Here is a 19,797-nt window from a genome sequence, read left to right on the forward strand (position 1 = left end):
TCTAGGCAGGAAGGAACATTCTGTCTGGCTAAGAACTTAGCTTATCAAGGGAAGACAATCATATGGCTTCGGCTCGTCAGCGTTCGCGTCCCTTGGTCTTCCCTAGGCCGTCTTGTTGTGCATGACATGCTGGGGTGGGAGAGCTTTCAGAGGCAAAGGACTGAGACTTGCTCTGAGGCCACAGGCCCGGGAGGCCGGGCCCCTCCTTCCTACAGACACTTGCCTGTGGTCCAAGTAAGCCCAAGACAGAGACGCCGTCTGAGAAGCAGGGCACTCCCTGCCACCTGAGGCTTGTGACCCAAGGACAAGCCCCGGATGGGGTGCTGGTGAGCGGAAGAGGGAACGGGACATCTTATTCCTGGAGCCCTAGGCTACTGCTGCCATCCCGCTCTGAGACTCGGCGCTTTCTCTCCCGGCTGGGCCTCAGTCCTCACCTCTGCCAAATGGAACCCCACAGCCTGCCTGCCTGACTTGCAAGGCTCCTCTGAGGTTCTAGGAACACAACAGCATGTGACACTGTAGAGGGGAGGCGCCAACAGCTGAGGACACAGTGCTCAAGGGTCACCGTGGCACTGGTAACTTCCCGCCATCCCGCAGCTCTCCAAGGTCCCCTGTCAAAACTGGAGCTTCCCTGACCGAGGAGTGAGGGAGACAACAGTTCTGGTCAACAGAGACCTGGTCACATCCTCTTCTCCTGCCAGGTGGCTTTGGCGGCTCCAGGGACAAACAGGGCCCAAGAACCGGCTGTAGACAATGAGCCTCAGGTCCGCGCAGAGTTCACCAGGCCTGGCTGGAAGTTGCGGCTCAAGAGAAAATGTTTAATGCGAGAGGGGACAGGTCCGTATGGCCTGGAGGAGCAGCTCACTGCTCACAAGGAGGGGGAGGGAAGGGGGAGAGGGGGGAAAGGAGAGGAGGGAAGGGGGAAGGGGAAGGATGGGAGGGGAGGGAGGGGAGCTCAGGCTAAACAGCCTGGCTGGATCATCCAGCTGGTGGTGGCTAAGTGTGGCTTTGCCTCAGTTTCCCAAGTGGCTTGAGGCGAGAGTGTCCCTGCAGCGGGGAGCTGGCATGCTCTCTCCTGGCAGCCCCACCTCAGCGCTGGTATAAGAGTCCGCTGGATATCACGACGTAGCCCTGGAGGGCACAGAAACCCAGGGGCCAGGTCAGAGGCCACACGAGGACCAGGAGGACCCCCAGCTCCCCCATCAGCCTGGCTTTGAGCCCACGGTCTGCCGCTCTCACTGGGTATGTCCTGGGGACAGTCCTGTGCCTCTCCGGGCCTCCGTTTCTTGCTGTCCCTTGGGAGTGGGAACAGCACCCGTCCCACAAGCCTACGCTGAGGGTGCAGCCAGAGCATGTGGCCGAGCCCCCAGCGTGGGGCCGGGGCTTGATGCACACTTGTGGACGGGCTTGGGACCAATGCTGTGCCGGGGCTGGGAGTCCAGACACCCAGCCTCTTCTCCGGTGCAAGTCTCCCCAGCAGAGCCAGGAACCTCCCATACAGCCTCTGCTCTCTACACGCACAGCAGAAACGTGCTCAGGGCCTGCTGATCATTCATTCATTCATTCATTCATTCATTCATTCAACAAACCTTCACTGAGCCTCTGCTCTAAGCTAAGCCCTGCGCCACAGGCTGGGAACAAGGCAGACCCAATCCCTGCCCATGCATAGCTCATGGTCCAATACAGTAGCCATTATTAAATTAAAGCCAATTAAAGCTAAATAAAATGTACAATTCAGCTTCATAGTTGCACTAGCCACATTTCAAGGGCCCAACAGCCCCCGGGCCCAGCGCTGATAGTGGCTACTGTGTTGGACAGTGCAGATTTCCATCCTCACAGAACAATTTTTTGGACAGCGCTGGTCTAGGGTCCTTTGGGTTCGGGCCCAGGTGGCTGGATTTGTGAGTACCAGGCTGCGCCAGCCACTGACCGTGCCTGTTGGGGAGTCTTGGGGAAATTCCTACTAACAGCCCAGGTTCCAACATGTGCCCATTGTTCCTTTTTTGGAAGGTGGAGGGTGGATCACCCAAGGGCGTTGGCACCATAGTTCTTAAGAAATCAGAGCATCATCCCTGGACAAACATCAGTGGGACCCGCTCAAGGGATCTGAATAACGTGCGGATGGTGGGCTTGAGGGATCTTGGCTAAGCTTTCTGTCCTACGCATGTCTTGTTGAGTGAATAGAAAGAATATTATCATTTTATATCCCAGGTAAAACAGAAAGATGTTGTAGGGTCTCACCCTGGGCGGTGGTGATGGAACTTCCCCCTGGGCCCACAATTTCTCATCAGGGAAAGTGATTTTAGGAAGGTCAGGAAGCCCCCCTTCCCCCATCCATCCTGCAGAGGTCCGTGTACAAAACTGCAAGAAGTTCCTCTGTCATCTTCCCCAGACACCAAAGGGCTGTGCCCATTGAATGTGGCCTGGCATGATATCAGACGAGGACTAAAGGGTGGGTGAGACCTTTGCACCAGTGTCTCTGGACATCCTAAATTTTCCATCTCACTAAAGCTAACGATTCATGGCATGGTCTTGGCAGGAACAGTGGACACCCCCAGGCCTGGCTGAGCCTGTGACCCCACTGTTGGTACTGGCAAGGAGGGAGGGTGAGAGGGAGCCCTGCCTCACTGAGCCCCGTCTTCCCCCAAGGGTGGCAGAAGCCCATATGGTCACACCCGAAGGCTCTCACCTCGCAGACAAAGACCTTGGGGTTGACATAGTGGAGGTTGACCACGTTGGGGAGGGCGATCCCCATGCCCAAGAGAGCTGCAGGAGGGGAAGGAGACACTAAGCTCAGCTGGGCGGCCGCAGCGGAGTACCGCCGGGAGCCAGCCCTGGGCTGAGGTCCCCATGTGCATTGTGACACTGAGCCCCACAGATGGCCAGGGAGTGGGAGCCGTTATTGTTAGACTCACTCCACAGGAGGGAAAACTGAGGCTTGGGGAGGGAAAATACTGAAAAACGCCCACCCTCTTCACCTCTGAGCCCAGGAGGTGGGAAGGGGGCTGGGAGGGAGCAAGGTGGGTCAGGAAGGGGTCATGGGGGCCAGCCGGCGTGGAGGGCAGGGCTCACCATTGAGGTGATCCAGCAGGGGCTTCTGGAACAGGGCGTCCGTGAGCGGGCGTACTTGATTTGTCTGCAGCAGTGCCATCAGGGAGATGGGGGACCATGGGCCCGCTCCAGTGAGGGGCGGGGAGAGATGGATAGATGGGCCACATGTGAACACACAGACACAGACAGACACACAAAAAGCAGAGGCACAGGTCGGGGGAGGAGGGCAGGTCACCCCTGTCCGGCCTTCAAGCAGAGTCCAGCTGCCCCTGGGGCCGGTCAGCCTTCTAAGAGGAGACGGAGGCCAGCACCAGACCCCCTAATGCCAGGGGCCTGGCTGCCTTGCTGGTGCTGACTAATGGATGACAGACGGACTGACGGCAGAGGGACTGACGGGCTGGCCAATGAAGGGCTGCTTGGTGGCTAAGGACCCAGCTGCATCACGTGGCTGAAGGAGCAGCCGGCGCTGTCTGACGCTGGCTTGTCTGATTTACCAATAGACTCAACGATTCTTGGACTGACCAGCTGTCACCCACCGGGCAGTGAGAGGTTGGCTAACTGACCGACCCCCTGCAGAACCAAGGCTGACTGACCGGCTGACGGCAGACAGACAGCCTGTCTGATGGGAAGGCCTGCTGACTGACTGCTGTCCCCAGGCACCCCAGAGGAAGCTTGGTCATGGCGGTACACACAGGGACACTGGTATGCTAGCACACGGGCTCAAGGCCTGCCCCACCCAGTGAGGGGTCTCTGGAGACCCCAGTCCCATACTCACATCAATGAAGCCCACATTGGAGGAGGCCACGGTGAGCTGGATATCCCTGAAAGGGAAGCAGGAGGGTTAGGGCTGGGGCCTGGATCCCCCCTCCCACCACACCATACGTGCTGCCTCCCGGGCTCCTCTGACTGACACCGTGACGGGTGACACTGTGATAAGTGGCTGCAGGCCCATTGCGCAGAGGAACACACCGAGGCTGCGGGATCCAGGAGGCCTTGCTTACCCCAGCACAGATGTGGTCCCCTGAAGCTTCGCCTTGGACATGGAGAGCTGGAGGCTCAGGTTTACCACCTGGGCATGAAGGGGGAGCAAGGTCAAAGAACCCAGAGCCACACTGGGGGCTTCAGGTGGCCACTGGCTCCCACCCGCTCCCTGACGACTCAGGTACTTGCGGAGAACCCGCGTGTACCAGGCCTGCACACAGCGCTGGGAACAAACACACTGTGAAGGAGACAGACCAGGTCTCTGCCCTGGGGAATGCTCACAGACCAGGGGAGGAGGGGAACAACACCCAAAGTAGCCAGACACGGTCCTTAGTAGCGGGTGCCAGGAAGGCAGAGTGGTAGCATGGAGAGGGCTGATGGGGACCATCTTTCTCAGGGTGGTCCAAGAAGGTTGCCCTGAAAAAGGTTGCAACATTTAAGCTGAAACCCGAAAGATGAGGAGAAGCTAGCCATGCCAAGAGCTAGGGGAAGAGTGTCCTAGGCACAGTGTCCAGAAGCACGTGCAAAGGGCCTGTGGCAGGAATGTCATGGTATAGTGAAGGAACACCAAGAAGACCAGTGTGCATAGAGCAAGTGAGGAAAGTGGGGCAGGAAGTGAGACCTTGGGAGTCGCCACCCTTCTGGCCAGCCCCACCAGCCCACCTCACTCACCACATCAAAGGAGAAGAGGGACTGGAAAGCCGAGTTGGAGGCCACAGCCTGGACCTCCACGAAGGGCTGCAGCTGAATTGTGGCATTGTTGGTACGAAGCGTGGCCACGGGCGTGGTACCTAGCCGCACCTTGAGTGCCACAGGCATGGGCTCAGGGAACTGGCGGGCCACCTGGGGAAGTGGAGAGGGAGAGAGGGAGGAGGGCACCTCGGAGCAAAGGCTGGGTGGGCTCTCCATGCATCATGCCTCAGATACTGGTCAAGCCACCGTTCGTACGTGACAAGGCCACAGAGGTGTGCCCCCCTCAGGCCGCTGCCTCAGAGACGCCCCACCTGAGGGGGTGGTAGGCATGGAGAGGGGTGCTGCCTGGGCGATCTGTGCCAGGAGGGATGGGAGCTCAGGGGCCGTGGGAGCTCAAGGAGGCTCCTGGGCCAGAGTAGGGGTTGGGTCCTCCCCTAGGAGGCAGCCCCTGGGCTTGGTCTTAAAGATGACCAAGAGAAAGGGAAGCAGAAAAGGCCCTCAGGGCTGAGGGCTGCACTTGGACAAAGGCACAGAGGAGGGAAATAGCGTAATGTCTGGTGGGGGGGGGCATCCCTGAGCAGGAGGAGGCACAACCGTAAGGACACATGCTGAAGCCCACGGGGGACAGATCCGAGCCAGCGGAGGTCCCCCAGCCGGAGAGCCCCCACCCCAATCCCAGGTCTCAGTCCCTGAAAGGAGTGTCAATGTCACCAACCTCAGGGATGAGCTGGCCCAGCATGGAGGTGTTTAGCAGGTTGTTCTCCGACTTCTGAAACCAGGCCCCATGTCACGACAGGTTTTAGGGCGGCCACTCCTCAAGCTCGACCCCCTCTTGCCTCCCCTCGGCCCCCTTTCACCTTTCCAAAAGCCACCCTGTGGCCCCAAAGCTTGGGCGGCCCCACCCACGGTTTGGCCGCTGCAGCGGGGCCCGCCTGTCCCACACGCTCGGGGCAGCAGGTCCGACCCTCACCAGCAGCCCTGTGATGTCTAGGTTGAGGGCACCAGCCTTCTGCAGCAACAGGAGGGCGGAGTCAAACAGGTCCTGGGAGAGGCCCACTGTCACCATGGTGCCATCGGCACCTACGTGCGCGGGCAGCACAAAGTGCGTGGCCTCCACAGGCAGGACGATGGGCTTGCCCAGGAGCAAGAGGATGGCCTACGGGGTCGGTGGGTGGCCAGAGGGAGAAAAGCAGCAGGGCCTCAGTAGGGCGGTGGCTCTGTCCCAGACCCCGGGCTCTCAGACGCCACTCACCCCACATGCCGCATGTTGTCCAGCCTCACACCCATGCCCGCCTCTAAATGCCATTCCAGCTCCACCCCCTTCAACACTCCTGCTCCTCTAGGAATGTCCCAGGACCCCCAGGACTCCAGAGGCAACAGGCCCCAAGCTCTGGGCTGGCAAGGCAGCACTTACATCGATATCCAAGGAAATGTAGTCCTTAGTGATGTTGGGCGCATTGATCATGGAGTAGCGAATCTGGGACTCCGGACCCACAGGGTTGAGGCCTAAATAAAAGAAGGATGAGGAAGAAAAGATGGCAAGCTCAGCCTTATCCACCAAGGCCTCATATATCCAGAAACCCCGATTATCTGGTGACTTTGGTTAGCCAGACCCAGGCCAAGGAACAGAAAAGGGAAGAAATGAGTAAGTGAACTTCAGCTGCGAACCGCACGCTGCCAAGATTCAGCCACTCACGGCCCAGTGACTCTTCGTTTAGACACAGTTCTAACAGCCTGGGTGTCTGCTTTCCTAATCAGTGGCAGACGAGAGACCCCGAATTAGAAGGAAGGAGAAGGGTCACACACCCCCTGAAAAAAGCAAGAGGGAACCACAGAAAAAGAACAGAGCTCACATTTATCCAGGTCCAGACATTTGACTTACACTGTCCCATTCAACCATCACCACGGTCCTGTAAGATTAGGAGCCCATTTTACACACACACGCACACACACACACACACACACACACACACACACACACACAGAGTTTCATGAGTTCAGTTGTGCCCAGGATTGTATATCCGGTTTGTCTGGCTCTAAAGCCACGCTGTCTCTCCGACCTAATCACACAGCCTCCTACAGAAACCCAAAAGGCGTGCATCCCTGGGACCACGCAGTGCGGGAGCGTGGAGCAGAGGGTCCCCAAGACAGCCTCAGGGAGCCCTTCAGGAAGGCACAGAGGAGAGTCCAGTTCCTATAGGGCAAGTTTCTCCCAAAGTTCAGAATATTCTGGCTGGGTGGGTCGCAAAGGGTGGGTCACTTGCGGGAACCGCATCTCTGGACCTGGCTAGGCTAGCCAGCGTGGCAGGTGAACGCTCGGCCCCCCTGTCAGGAAGCCCAGCTTTTCGCAATAGGTCCTCAAAGGCTCTGAATGACCAAGGGGTGTGTGTGTGTGTGTGTGTGTGTGTGTGTGTGTGTGTCCATCAGATTTCTGTCAGATGTTCTTTTTTTTTTAAGATTTTATTTATTTGACAGAGATAGAGACAGCTAGCAAGAGAGGGAACACAAGCAGGGGGAGTGGGAGAGGAAGAAGCAGGCTCATAGTGGTGGAGCCTGATGTGGGGCTCGATCCCATAACTTTGGGATCACGCCCTGAGCCAAAGGCAGACGCTTAACCACTGTGCCACCCAGGCGCCCCTGTCTGATGTTCTAATGTCTCTTCTGGATTTAATTTTATTTCCTCTAATGTTTTGGAAATGTCTTGTGATGATAAAGGCAACATAGTATGATTCCATTTCTACAGCTCAGTAGCCATCAAAGATTTGGGTGGTAGCAGGAGGAGGGCAGCTCAGAGGGATTTGAGGGGCTGGCGAGATGTTCTGGGTCTTGAGTTTGGTGGTGGTCACACAACTGTGACTCAGAGAGGACAGGCCACTAAAAAGAATAAATTACTCTATGTTTTTAAAATGAATAAAAACATGAAAAAATTTTAATGTAATACATATTCACTGTGGACATGTGAACATTTTTTGAAGCATGGGAAAAAATATAGTCCAGAGTCTCAAATTTATGGTTTTCAGTGTTTTCTTTTGCAGAGACAAACAGCCCTCCAGTCTGTACCTCGCTCAGTAAAGCAGTGAAGCTACGTGTCACTCCAGGTCCTTCTCTGTTTCCTTTACAGAGTGACATTATAGCTTCATAGCATTATAGCTTAGTTAAGGGCACAGTGCTCAAGGTGGCCTCAGTTTCTTCATCTGTAAAATGGAGCTAATAATTCTACAGTAAATATTAGCTTTTATTATACTGTATTTTGCCAGGCATTGCTAGGTGACTGCCCCTTTAGGCTGTGCTTTTTAGCGGCTCCTGTCACCCCACACTGTAGGTACCCGTGACTCATGTAAACAGTCCCCGAGGCCTGAATGCTTAGATTTCTTTTACCAGATTCCTTTTAATTCCTCAAAGAAAAGGGCAAGAGCCAGTCCTGGCTATGAACCCAGTTACAAGGCGTCTTGATGGAGATCACCCCACTGAGGACGAAGGAGGGACGAACGTTTATTGAGCCTATTGTCTGCCAGGCACTTACCCTGTGCTGTCTGGTACAGCACATGGGAGAAATAGGAATTCTGAGCCCTGTTTTTTTGGCTTGAAATAGCTAGGCTCGGAGAGATGGAGTGACTTCCCTAAGATCACACAGCAATGGAGACACAAGGCCCGAATTTCACTTCATGTCCTTTGGTTCCAAGTCAGTTTCCTTGCCCTCTCGGTGCCTCCTGTTAAGGTCATACGGGGGGTGTGGCACGGAGGGGCGCGGGCATAATCGAGGAATGATCCCTGAGGGACTGTGAGCCAGGCCACGCAGTATACGCAGAGCAGTGGCTGGACAGGTAAGGAGGAGAAAACGAGTGTGAGTCCGTTCATGGGTGGCTTTCGCCCCACACTGAGGATTTTAGACCCAGAGCCTCCAAGTCCCCATCTATAACTTGGGGATACTGTTGCCACCTCATGGGACTGTCGTGAAACGTTTGCACGAGAAAGCCAAAGCTAGCTTGACGTGAAAATACTCAGTACAGAACCCACCGCCGCACCTGTCCCACGCTGTGTCACCGTTAAATGTCAACCCCTGACTCACAGCAAAGCCAACCAATTGTAAAGTGCAGCTGGGATCAGCCAATGGCTCTGGAGTTGACGACGTCAGTGATGGTGACCTGGGAAAGCGCTGGAATCCCAGGCAAAGCTGTCAGATAGAAAAAGTGTCCTTCCAACAGGAGCATCATCAAACAGGTGTGTGGGGAAAGAGAGGGAAGGCTGGATTTCGCTCAGGGCTCACCGAGCACATATGACCCCCCAAATCAACAAAGGATGCATCTTTGGCCAGTCTGGGGATAGGCAGGGGACCCCCAGCGTCGTTATTAATGTTGATGAATACTACTGAAAAGAAGGTGAGGCTGGCCTGCTTTCATAGCTTTTAGCTTCGTATTGTGAGATGAAGTCCTGATCGAGCCTCGTTTAGGCCACCACCATGGCCACGCTTCTGTGTGGACCACACATGGTGGCTGCAAGCCCTGGGACCCCGCCTGAGGTCGGGGAGGAAGGCATGGGGGGCAATGCGGAGGTGACCAATGAGTGGTGGGGGTGGGCAGATGTGCGTCCCAGCTCCTGCCCCTCGGGGAGGATGTAGGCACGTACACTTCAGTCTCCAAGAGCCACAGAGGTGCCCGCTCACGAGCACACCTCCTTCCCTGTGTTGCCGCCCCCTTCCCCAGCCATGCCCCTAGGCCTCACCCCATCCCAGCCATTTAGGCCCGCATCTTGTCTCGGGGTCTGCTTGTGGGGGGGTTAGCCTCCAGGGCTTGCTGCTAGTATACTCCTTGTGCTCCCCGGATAGGAGGTTCTGGGGAAAATCAGAGGCGGACTAGCCTGACGGCAGATGGGGAGGAGAGGGAGGCTTGCCTCTGGGTGGGTGGGTGGCCCCTGAGAAGGGGAGCGGGGGCGGGGGCACCTGTGAGCACATGAGCCTGAGTTCTGTTGAGCACATGCTGAGTCAGAGGGGCCTGTGAGACCTCCAGGAGAAGGGGTGCAGCAGGAAATAGAATGTGAGGGCCTGAGCCCCAAAGTGCCAGGGGGAGAGTCCACCAAGGACCGTGGGAGAGGTGGGAGCAAAACCAGGGGAGGATGGGGTCTCCGAGTCACCAGGCAGGGGAGGAGACAACTGCAGACTGAATGTACCCCCCACACACGCACAGGCACACACATGCTTGCACGCTTGCACACGCACACTAAGCGTTCAAAGACTCGATTCTAGAACTCAGAGCTTCCCTGAGTTCATCAATAATTGTTCAGTCCTCCTACGATTGATCTCCCAGAGGTCAGCCCTGACCAGGGGGGGATCTTTGAAGGGTCTTGGGGGCCCCAGCGGGGCTCAGAGGCCCCAGTCCCCTCCGCCGGGCTGCCAGGTCTTACCAATTAGAGTGCCCAGGTGGACATTGAGGCCCTGCACCAGGTTGGAGAGGCTCAGGCACAGCTGCGGCAAGACAGAGGAAGAGGCTGGTGAGGAAGGTGCTGGGGCTGGAGGGGTGAGGCCGCAAGAGTCTAGGGTCCCCGTCAGGAAGCCTCCCCCAGCCCGCACACCGAGGCCTGGGTCCCACCTTTCCTCCACCACCCAGGGGGCCTCTTCCAGCCCCTCTCCTGGGCACCAAGGATTCAGAGAAGGTAGGGCCTGGGGGCCTGGAGGAAAGAACAGGAGCCGTGGGCCACAGCGGAGGGGACCATAGCTGGGCCAGGACAACGGAGGCAGGCAGACTGCTGCATGGGGACCCAGAGGGCCAGCGGAGGGAAGGTGCTACGCGCCATGAAGGCAGGCAGTGGTCAGCGAGCAAGGCTGGAGTTCTGGGCTCAGTGGGCAGCCCGAGAAGTCTATGAAGCTGGGGTCAGTGTGATCTAAGGTGGGGCAGAGAGAGACTGCAAAGCCCAGGGTGGTCACAGCCTGGCCCAGGCAGAGCCGAGGAGGCTGGGCCAGGGGAGGCCAGACGGCAGAGGAGAGGGCCAGGTCAGGCTGTGCTGCCTTCAGCCCTTGGGCCTCAGTCTTCTCATCTGCAGGATGGGAATGCTGGGGCCCGCCTCTGATGCGTGTGGGACGGCATTGAGTGGGTTGGTATAGGGTGGTAGATCAGGAGATGCGGTGGGGTGGGAAGGGGCAGAGATGGAGAAGCGGCTCCCCCTTGGTGGGGGGACCCTAGCCCCAAGAGCACCATCTCTCACCAGGTCGGCCACAGGCCACTAATGACAAGAACTGAAATAGCAACAGGAATCACTGGGCTCACTCTGCCGGAACGGTTCTAAATTCCTCATGGATGTTAATGTTCTCAGCCCCCCCACCCTGAGCCAGCCCGCGGGGGAGGTTTGCTTTCTGCGTGACAGGTGCAGAATTGGGGCAGAGGGAGGTTAGGCGACTCGCCCACGTGCCCCAGCTGGGAAGGAGGGGACCAGGATTCAAACCCAGGCCACACCTGGCTCCCGTGCCCATGCTCTTGTCCACTTTCATTTTGTCTCTTTTCATAAGCCGTGGGGCCCCTGAAAGCACTGCCCCGTCCCCATCCTCCAGCCTGGAACTGGGGCCGGCCCAGGAGCATGAGTCTCCCTCCCCCGAACCCCCCCCGAACCCACCCTTACATGGCCTCTCCATCAGTGCCCTGGACCCTCGCCCCAGTCTCTTCCCTGCCCTCATGGAAGAATGGAGAATCTCCATGAAGGGCCTTCTATTTTTTTAAAAAAAGCAATAACAGGGGCGCCTGGGTGGCTCAGTCGGTTAAGCGTCTGCCTTCGGCTCACGTCATGATCTGGGGGTCCTGGGATCAAGCCCCACATCGGGCTCCCCGCTCAGCAGGGGAGTCTGCTTGTCCCTCTCTCTCTGCCCCTCCCTCTGCTTGAACTCTCTCTGTCAAATAAATAAATTAAATCTTTTTTTAAAAATTTAAAAAGCACGAAGAATCCCAGTCTCTCCCCTGCTTACAAGCCCCCATTCACCCACCACGGCTCCTGGGGTCAGAAGGCCCTCCGTCCCGGGACGGCGGGTCCTTTACCTTATTCCGTAGCACAGCTTCGATGTGCTTCTGCACCGGGACCAGCAGCCCAGGGGCCACGCTGAGAGAGAGAGTGAGAGAGAGACAGCACTCCTGAGCTCAGGGTCATGCATTCGGGCCCGTTTCTCCTGGCAGAGCCACCGTCTGAGAGAGAAGCGTCTCCCCTGAGCCAGGGGGCCAGCGAGTCCCATTCCACACGTTGCCATGTTCCGGACACAGTGCCAGCACCATCGTCCCACAGATGAGGAAACCGAGCCTCAAAGAAGAGGTCATTGGTTTCGGGGTTTGGAAGTGGCCAAAATGAGATAATGAGGCCAGGCTTGCGGGAGATGGAGAAAACGTTGCAAAGGCCGGACTCGGCCACATTCTTGGCCAGCTGGCTTCATGGCCACTCTGAGCCTAGTGACTGGGGGTGCTTCCGGCCTGGGCTCCACTTCTCTGGGACACAGCCAGTAAAGTCCCTTCCTCATTCTGTGCCTCAGTTTCCCCTCTGAACAATGGGAGATAGGTCTAAGTTGTTTCTCAGCAGGGATCCATAGGAAACTATGGTTCCTAAGGGTTTCTTAAAGTTTTTACTTAAATTTCAGTTAGTTAACCTACAGTGTAATATTAGTTTCAGGCGTATGATATAGCGAATCAACACTTCCACACAACACCCAGTGCTCATGACAACAAGGGCTGCAGGGGCGTGGGGGTGCAGTAGAGGGGACATGGCCTCTGGCTTGCACACTCCCTGTGTGACTTTGGGCCAGTCCCTCCCCTTTCCTGAGCCTCAGTGTCCTCAGCCATGGAACAGGTGTGATACTGGGGGTCTCCAAGGCCCCTCGTGGCTCCAGAAATGGCACCCCAGCCTTGGTGCCGGCTTCTGCAGCCCCGCCCCCACCAGGCACTCACCTGCCACTGCCCTCAAACACCACGGCGCTGCTGAAGAGCGGGAAGCAGGCAGAGATGCTGACCACGGGGGTCCTGATGGAGCCCTGGGCCACGCGAGCGTCGGCCAGCAGTACCACGGGCAGCGTCAGCTCCAGGGGCTCTGGGACTCTGCAGGACACCGCAGGACACTGTTCCTGAGCCCCAGCGGCACTGCCCAGCAGAGCCTACCCTGCAAACCGCCCCCCGGCCTGAGCCTGCCCTCCACCTGACACAGGCAGGCCCCCCACTCAGAGTGAGACGGCCCCCCTGGGACAGGCTCAGGGCCCTCCAAACTCTGCTCGGGGTCACAGACATTGCAGAAGATGGGTGTGGAGTCTAGCTTCCAGCACCCTCTCACTGTGAGACCCTGGGCCGGTCACTTCCCGTCCTGAGCCTCAGTTGCCTCTTCAGTCGAATGGGCATGAGAGTGACGGCACCTCTCCCTCAAGGCTGTGCTGAGCTCTCTGTGAGGCAGCCGTGTGCAAGTGCCTGGAGCGGAGCCGGCCCCCAGTGAGGCTCACACGGTGGCAGCACGGAGCACAAATCCAAGAGATCCCTCCGAATGCCCGGCCGATCGTTTGGAAATCAAACACGTACGGAGTGACGGGGACACAGAAATAATTCTAATGGCGACATTTACTGAGCACCTACTCTGTGCCTCGCCCTGTGGAAGGGGAGGTGTGGTTTTAATTACAGCGTGGAGCCGTTTGCTGCGTCCCCCAGGGCCTGCTGCAGACTCTTCACCCCACTTCACAGAGCGGGAGACTGAGGGCTGCAGGGGGGAAGCCGCCGCCTGGTTACACAGCCGTGGAGCAGGGCCCAGGGTCTCAAACTCTCGCTGTCTCCCTCCCCTATGGGAGGATGGGAAAGAGCACTGGACAGGGAGTGCTCGAGTGCGGGACCTGGGAATTGCTAGCCGCTCTCCCCTCACTGTGCCCCTCGGAGCCTCCCTGAATATCGTTCTGCCCACCCCCTCAGAAGATTCACTCACCGGAAGACCTGGAAGGTAAAATTGGCTGCTACCAACATGCGCACCCCAAAATCGGCAATGAATTTCAGATCGAATTGGGGCACATGGATATCCAAAATCTGGATCCTGCAGGGTGGGAATGGAGGTGACAGGGTGGCCCCCATTAAACCTTGAAATCAACTCTGGTGCGGGTGTTATGAGCCATATCCACACTGTCGATGTTATGAGGAAGGACTCTGACTATTGGACCATAGAATGAGGAAAAGGTAGTGAGTTCTCCACCCCAGGGGGCATGCAAGCCATTGTTGGACAGCCAGCTGGCAGGGAAAGAGTGCAAAGAGGATTCCCAGCCTGGGGCAAGAATTGAGGGAGATGATTGTTCGGGTCTTGGAGGGATTTTAGTTTCTGACAGAGGGCGGGGACTCTTGGAAGGTGGGACGCAGAGAGGGCAGAAATTCCCTCTGTAGCATTCCAGTCAACAGCTTTGGCTGGTAGCCCTGCAGGGACAGGAAACTCATTCCCTTCCAAGCTGCCTATTCTGATTGCTAAGTACTTTCTAAGTAACTTTTCTTTTCTTTCCCTAAATAAGTGATCTTTTCCCCTACACCGTAGCTGGGGGTGGGAATTCAGACACTACAAAATGATATAAATGAAAAGTCACATCAAAACCCCACCCTCAAACACTCTCATTGTTGGCACTTAGTGGACATCTTCCTGTGACTCTCTCTGCGACACCGGCTGACCTGCTCCTTTTCACTCGACAATCACCTCGGATGTATTCCCACTTCTGCAAACAAGGACACTCGGTGCTGTTGGCCAACAGCCACGTGTGGCCAACCCTAAAACCCTGAGGAATCCTCGTCTGTCGGGTGTGTCTGCGTCGTTCCCTGTTCACCGTCCGCCAAGGGCAGGACCCCAGCCCCGTCCTCGGGGCCTTGCGCTGGTGGCCTCCACACCAGCTACCGGTTTGTCCACACGGTGTTTTCAAATTTCAGATGTTTTTAAATTAGTTGCCATCGTTCAAAACTGGATAGATTTTAAATATATATATGACTTCTCTTGGGAATCCAGAGATCCGGCAATAGTGAGTCCGTTCCCACATGGTGGGGGACAACTCACCCGGCGCCTGGATCTCAGTTTGAGAGGGCCCCCATCTCCCGCTGCCTTTGAGTCTCTGTTCATTGCAGGGGCGTGGTGGGGGGAGCTTAGGCTCAGGCTCGTGTCTGAATTCAGTGTCTCATTTTTGGAGAAAGTAGACATGGGTCCTGCCAGCCCTGAGGACCCAGGAGCTAGAGTCTTGGCCCCTGGGGGCAGAAATCCACTAATTCAGAGGCACCAGCCCCCTGCCCATGTCTCCACCTTTGTCCCACCTCCTCAATCATCTTGTGACCACTCACTTGCAGGGTGGGAGAATCTAACCAGGTGAGGGAAGCCCTCGTCTAGCTGGTGGGGACACTCGCCTACACGTGGGGTACTCATCGAGTGGGCTGAAGCCTTTCCCCCACTCACCTGGTGGGCTGGTACACCTCTCCATTCCAGTCCAGGAAGTACGGGACTGTGACCTGCAGGGCCTGCTGGAGAGGGGCTTTCCCGATTTCCGACACTGTGGGGCCAGAGCAGGGTAAGGTCAGGCTGCCTTCCGGGGCCACGGAGCAAGACCACACCACCTACCACCATCTGCCCCATATCTTAGGCACAGCGGGCTCAGGGACTTGCCCATGGGCGGGGACGGGGCGGGAGTGACATCTGGGTCCCCGTGAGCCCATCACACGTGCAGTACTCACACCAGGCCCCCCCAGGCATGCTTTTCCTCTCTTGCTTCTGCCTTTCCAAATCTTACTTGTCTGCCCCACCCCTCAAACACAAGAACATCTTTGCCCTTTTGTAAGACTCTGATCAGATCCCATCTCTTCTAGAGCCCGGTAGAGTGGGGCATTTCCCGGTAGAGTGGGGCAGAGGGTGGGGGTGCTGTTCTGGGTGGCTGGAGGTTGAGGACTCTGGAGTCCCTCGGATTCTGGATATAAATCCCAGCTCTGCTGCTCACTCTCGATGTGGCTGCTCTGTGGCTCAGTTTCCCCTTCTGTAAACTTGCAAAGATTATGATGGTACCCGTCCCATAATGTCTTTGTACAGCCTCGGTGCACAGTAAATGATAGCGCTTACTGTTGCTAGTTGTTTGTGTAATAATCATGACTGTCACTTCTCCAGCGCTCCCTTCAGGCCAAGCACTGTTCTGAGTGATGGAGTTACTCCCTGTGCCCGCCTCACCGAGAAGTGAAGACACCTGGCAAAGGGGAAGTTGGGTCAGCTGAGGCACCTGGTTCCCCAGCCCTTGGACTTCCTCACTCACCTGTACTGCCAGGCGAGGGAGGTGCTAATTAAACAATCCGATGTGAGGGGAATGAAGACGAGAGGTAATGTGGCTGGAAGGGAGCACCAATGAAGAGTCCAGAGGCCTGACCTTCACTCAGACTCACTCTGGGAACGGGCAAGTCACTGCACGTCTCTGGGCTTTAGTTTCCTCAGACCTGGAGCAGGGAGCCAGTGGTCGCTATATTCTCGATATCCCTCTCCAGCCTGGCCCTCTGTGGCTGAGCCAAGACTCACACCCAGCCACCTGGACTCCATCTACAGTGCTCCCCTGACACTGGGCTTAAACGCAGGGAGTTGCGAGATGGGATTGGGAAAGCACTCTGAAGAAGCCACCCAGCCCCACCTTTGAAAGAGGTGTGTGCAGCCTGGGCCTCCCGCTGGATTTCCACCAAGAACACAGGCAGGTGTGCCTGGGATGGCTCTTTGGGGACAAAGGAGCCTCACAGAGGACGGGCAGGGGGAGGATGGCCAGTAGGCCTCGTGTCCCTGTGTGTCACTTCCGTGAATGGCTCCATGTGTCAGGTGCAGACTAACACGGGTCACTGACCCCTTTCACCGCCTGCCTCTCTGTCCGGATACAAGGTCCTGGAGGCTGTGTATGCTCCACGGGGACATTGCTGCCTCAGTGCTTCGTGGCCTGGGCCACTGAAAATCTCTTCTATGTCCTGACCTGAGTGTCTCACACTGTGATCTGAGTTTGGTCCAGTCTTGGGGGAAACAGCTTCTGATTTCTCACCCCTGACCCAGCTTTGGTGGCATTCCTGGGGGGCTCTGGGGGGACACTTTTGTCCCTCCCTGGGCCTAGGTTTTCTCATTGTGCCTTCCTCGGGGAATGGGGCAGTTCTTAGAAGGATGGGAGGGGGCACCTGGGTGGCTAAGTCGTTAAGTCTGCCTTTGGCTCAGGTCAAGATCCCAGGGTCCTGGGATTGAGCCCCGCATCGGGCTCCCTGCTCAGCGGGAAGCCTGCTTCTCCCACTCGCACTCCCCCTGCTTGTGTTCCTTCTCTCAATGGCTATCTCTCTCTCTGTCAAATAAATAAAATCTTAAAAAAAAAAAAAAGAAGGATGGGCAGTGTCAGGATAGAGACCCTGCCCAAGAAGGGGCCCAGAGCTGGGCTCGTCTTCTGTGTGCCCCACAGAGATCTAGCTCCAGGACACTCCCTCCAGTATTGTGCTAGACCCTTCCCCCAGCATGCATGTGCACCCACCGACCCTGCCGGGCACGCACGCGTGGATCCCCCCAGGGAGAGCCGCCGCACCTGTATACACACACCCAGGCACGTACCGTGGCACCTGCATGCACACATGGTTGACGTGGTTAGACCCCCTCCCCAACACTCAAGGACACACATGGGCACATCTCACAGAGGCACACAAGCAAAAGTAGTCACTCAAACCAAGCTGCGCCCACACCACGGGGGCACGCTAGCACCATCACGCACGCGTGCACGCATGGTGGACGTGACTACATTCCCACGCATGCGTTCACTTTTCAAGTGTTTGCTGAGCAGCACTTTGTCAGACCTTGTCTGGGGGCCAGGGACACAGCGGCACATGAGATAAAATCCAGGTCCTCGTGGGGCTTCTGGGGTCACGCGCACACACACACACACGCACACACACACACATACTTGGGACAGTGCGTGCGCTCACGCGCAGACACCCACGGGACAGGCCAGCAGCACGTCTCTTACCGTAGCTCAGCACAGCCTCGTTGAGTCTGACCACGGTGCCCGGCAGGGAGGTGCTGACCACGGGCAACAGCAGTGCTAGCAGCAGACCCAGGCTGTGTGCCTGAGCCACGGCTGTCTTGGCCATGGCCCCCCAAGATCTGTGGGCTGGGGTGGGGACAAGCATCATCAGAGAGCTTCTCCAGAACGCGCCCCCTCCGGCTGCTTGAACCCCACCCCAGCCTGGAGGTCGCAAGCCCCGCGTGGTGATGCCGTCCCTACCCAAGACCCCCCACACATTAGTGCTGCGTCTCTGCATTGGGAAGGACCCCGCCTGCTTCCTCAGGAACCACGGGGAGATTTGGTCTGGAAGCGGGCCCCAAGACCCAGAGAAGACATGGCCTTGCCTAAGGCCATAGGGCAAACTAGGGGTGGCTGGAGGACCCAAGCCATGCCAGAGCGGGAGGACGAGTTTCCTGGGTAGGAAGACTGAGAGCTGCTTCCTGCCCAGAGGAGAGAGCCTGGGCCCACCACCCCAAGGCCCAGAGCTGTGTTTCCTGATGCCAGGAGTCCAGCCCATGTGACCGCCCATCCTAGCTTCCCTGTTGTTTGAACCCAGCCGGGGGAGGACCCAGGGGGGCTCCTGGCCTCATCTCATCCTGTACCAGGTGAGGAATGTCCTCAAAGCAGGCCTCTGCATGGCCCCCTAACCCCTCCCAACCCAGCCCAGCCCAGCCCAGTGGACGGATCTGCGTCTGACTCAGGCTTGAGGGGCCACTGCTGAGATGGGCTTAATGGAGGCCCAGCAAAGCGGCACTTGCCTGAAGTCAAAACAAGACCAGGGATGGACCCTTCCGGAGAAGGCGGTGACAAGTAGTATTCCCATTGAACAGATGGGGAAGTCGAGGCTCCTCCCTGGAGGAGTGCCAGCCCCAGCCCCATTCCTACCTCAGGTGGTCTCCTGGGACAGGTGGATTCTCAGCCCCAGCCAAGGCCTCCTGAGCCCCTGGCAGGTGCGGAAGCTGCTTTATGAGGCTCCCAGGTGTGCAGGGCCTGCTGTGAAGGGACCCAGGGAGGGGCGGGTTTGCCTGTGGTTGCGAGTGTTTTCCCTGCAAACACGGCCTTCGCCAAAATGTTTCATCCTATGTGTGTGGTGGGGCTGCCACGTACCCAGGCTGCTGCCAACGGCTACAAGACCCTGGGGATGGGCCACTCCGGGGCCTCCTAGGCCAAGACATCTCTGGAAAGAGGACTGCTCTTCAGGGGACCCCCTCATCACCCCAGCCAGGCCTGGCCAGGCTCAGGAGGACGTGGATGCCCCAAGTCAGGGGGATGACTCACTAACCTCTTGGGCCCGGTGCCCCTAATCTCCCCCAGAAACGTGACGGTTTTAGGAGGAGCTGGAGGCTACCCGAGCCCCAGCCCCAGTCACTGACGGAGCCCCGCTCCTGGTCACACACGGAACCTTGACTCAAAGGGCAACGGACGAGTGGGCATGTGGCCGAGCCGGTCCCTGCCACTTCACACGGCAGCCTCCCTCCAGATGCCTATTGCTCACAATCGACGCAGCCATCATCTCTTTCCGCGTCACCGGCTCCAGCCCCCGCCCGGCTGCCTGCGGCCGGAGCAGCTGTGTGTGCACACGCACTTCGTATACATGTGTGGATGGGGTGTGTGTGGTCAAGCACGGGCATATGCATCAGGTGCTAACGACTAGCATCAGAGGAAAGTGCGTGTGTGTGAGTGTGTACGTGAAGGGGCCATGTCAGCGTGTTGGCTGTTACCTGCCTGTGTACGTGAGCCCACATGAGTGCAGGCGTGGGAGTTTTGTGTATAGTAGGCATATGTGGGCTTGGTACGCTGAGTGTGTCTGTGTGTGTGGTGTTAGGTGCGTGTGTGTGAAGAGTTGACTGTTTCCTGGCGTGAGCGGGGCGGGGGGATGTGTACACGTTTGTGCATATACTGTGCACGGAAAGTGACAGCGTAACTATAGGGAAAGCCCGCCTGTTCCTCTGCATGACTTAGCGGGAGTGTAGGCACAAAGGACTTGGAGACTTCTCCCACTCCAGAGCCCTTCATGGCTCCCACTGACTCCACACCAGTCCCAGTACCAGGCCCAGAGCCCAAGC

At 57.4% G+C, this 19,797-nt stretch overlaps 1 protein-coding gene across 1 annotated transcript; it reads right to left on the reverse strand.

The window, feature by feature from the left end:
- Nucleotides 1–1,089: 1,089 nt before the first annotated feature.
- BPIFB2 (BPI fold containing family B member 2) lies at nt 1,090–17,816 on the reverse strand. The gene is made up of 15 exons (XM_002918297.3): nt 17,693–17,816; nt 15,136–15,229; nt 13,648–13,752; nt 12,639–12,785; nt 11,745–11,805; nt 10,126–10,186; nt 6,140–6,231; nt 5,696–5,881; nt 5,441–5,494; nt 4,705–4,875; nt 4,053–4,120; nt 3,827–3,872; nt 3,073–3,136; nt 2,690–2,766; nt 1,090–1,131 (listed from the first exon to the last, which is right to left on the reverse strand). Exons 1-15 carry the CDS (start codon nt 17,814–17,816, stop codon nt 1,090–1,092), a joined length of 1,392 nt encoding a protein of 463 aa, XP_002918343.1.
- Nucleotides 17,817–19,797: the final 1,981 nt, after the last annotated feature.

The sequence above is a fragment of the Ailuropoda melanoleuca genome, chromosome 13 (genome assembly GCF_002007445.2).
Source record: "Ailuropoda melanoleuca isolate Jingjing chromosome 13, ASM200744v2, whole genome shotgun sequence".
NCBI lineage: Eukaryota > Metazoa > Chordata > Mammalia > Carnivora > Ursidae > Ailuropoda > Ailuropoda melanoleuca.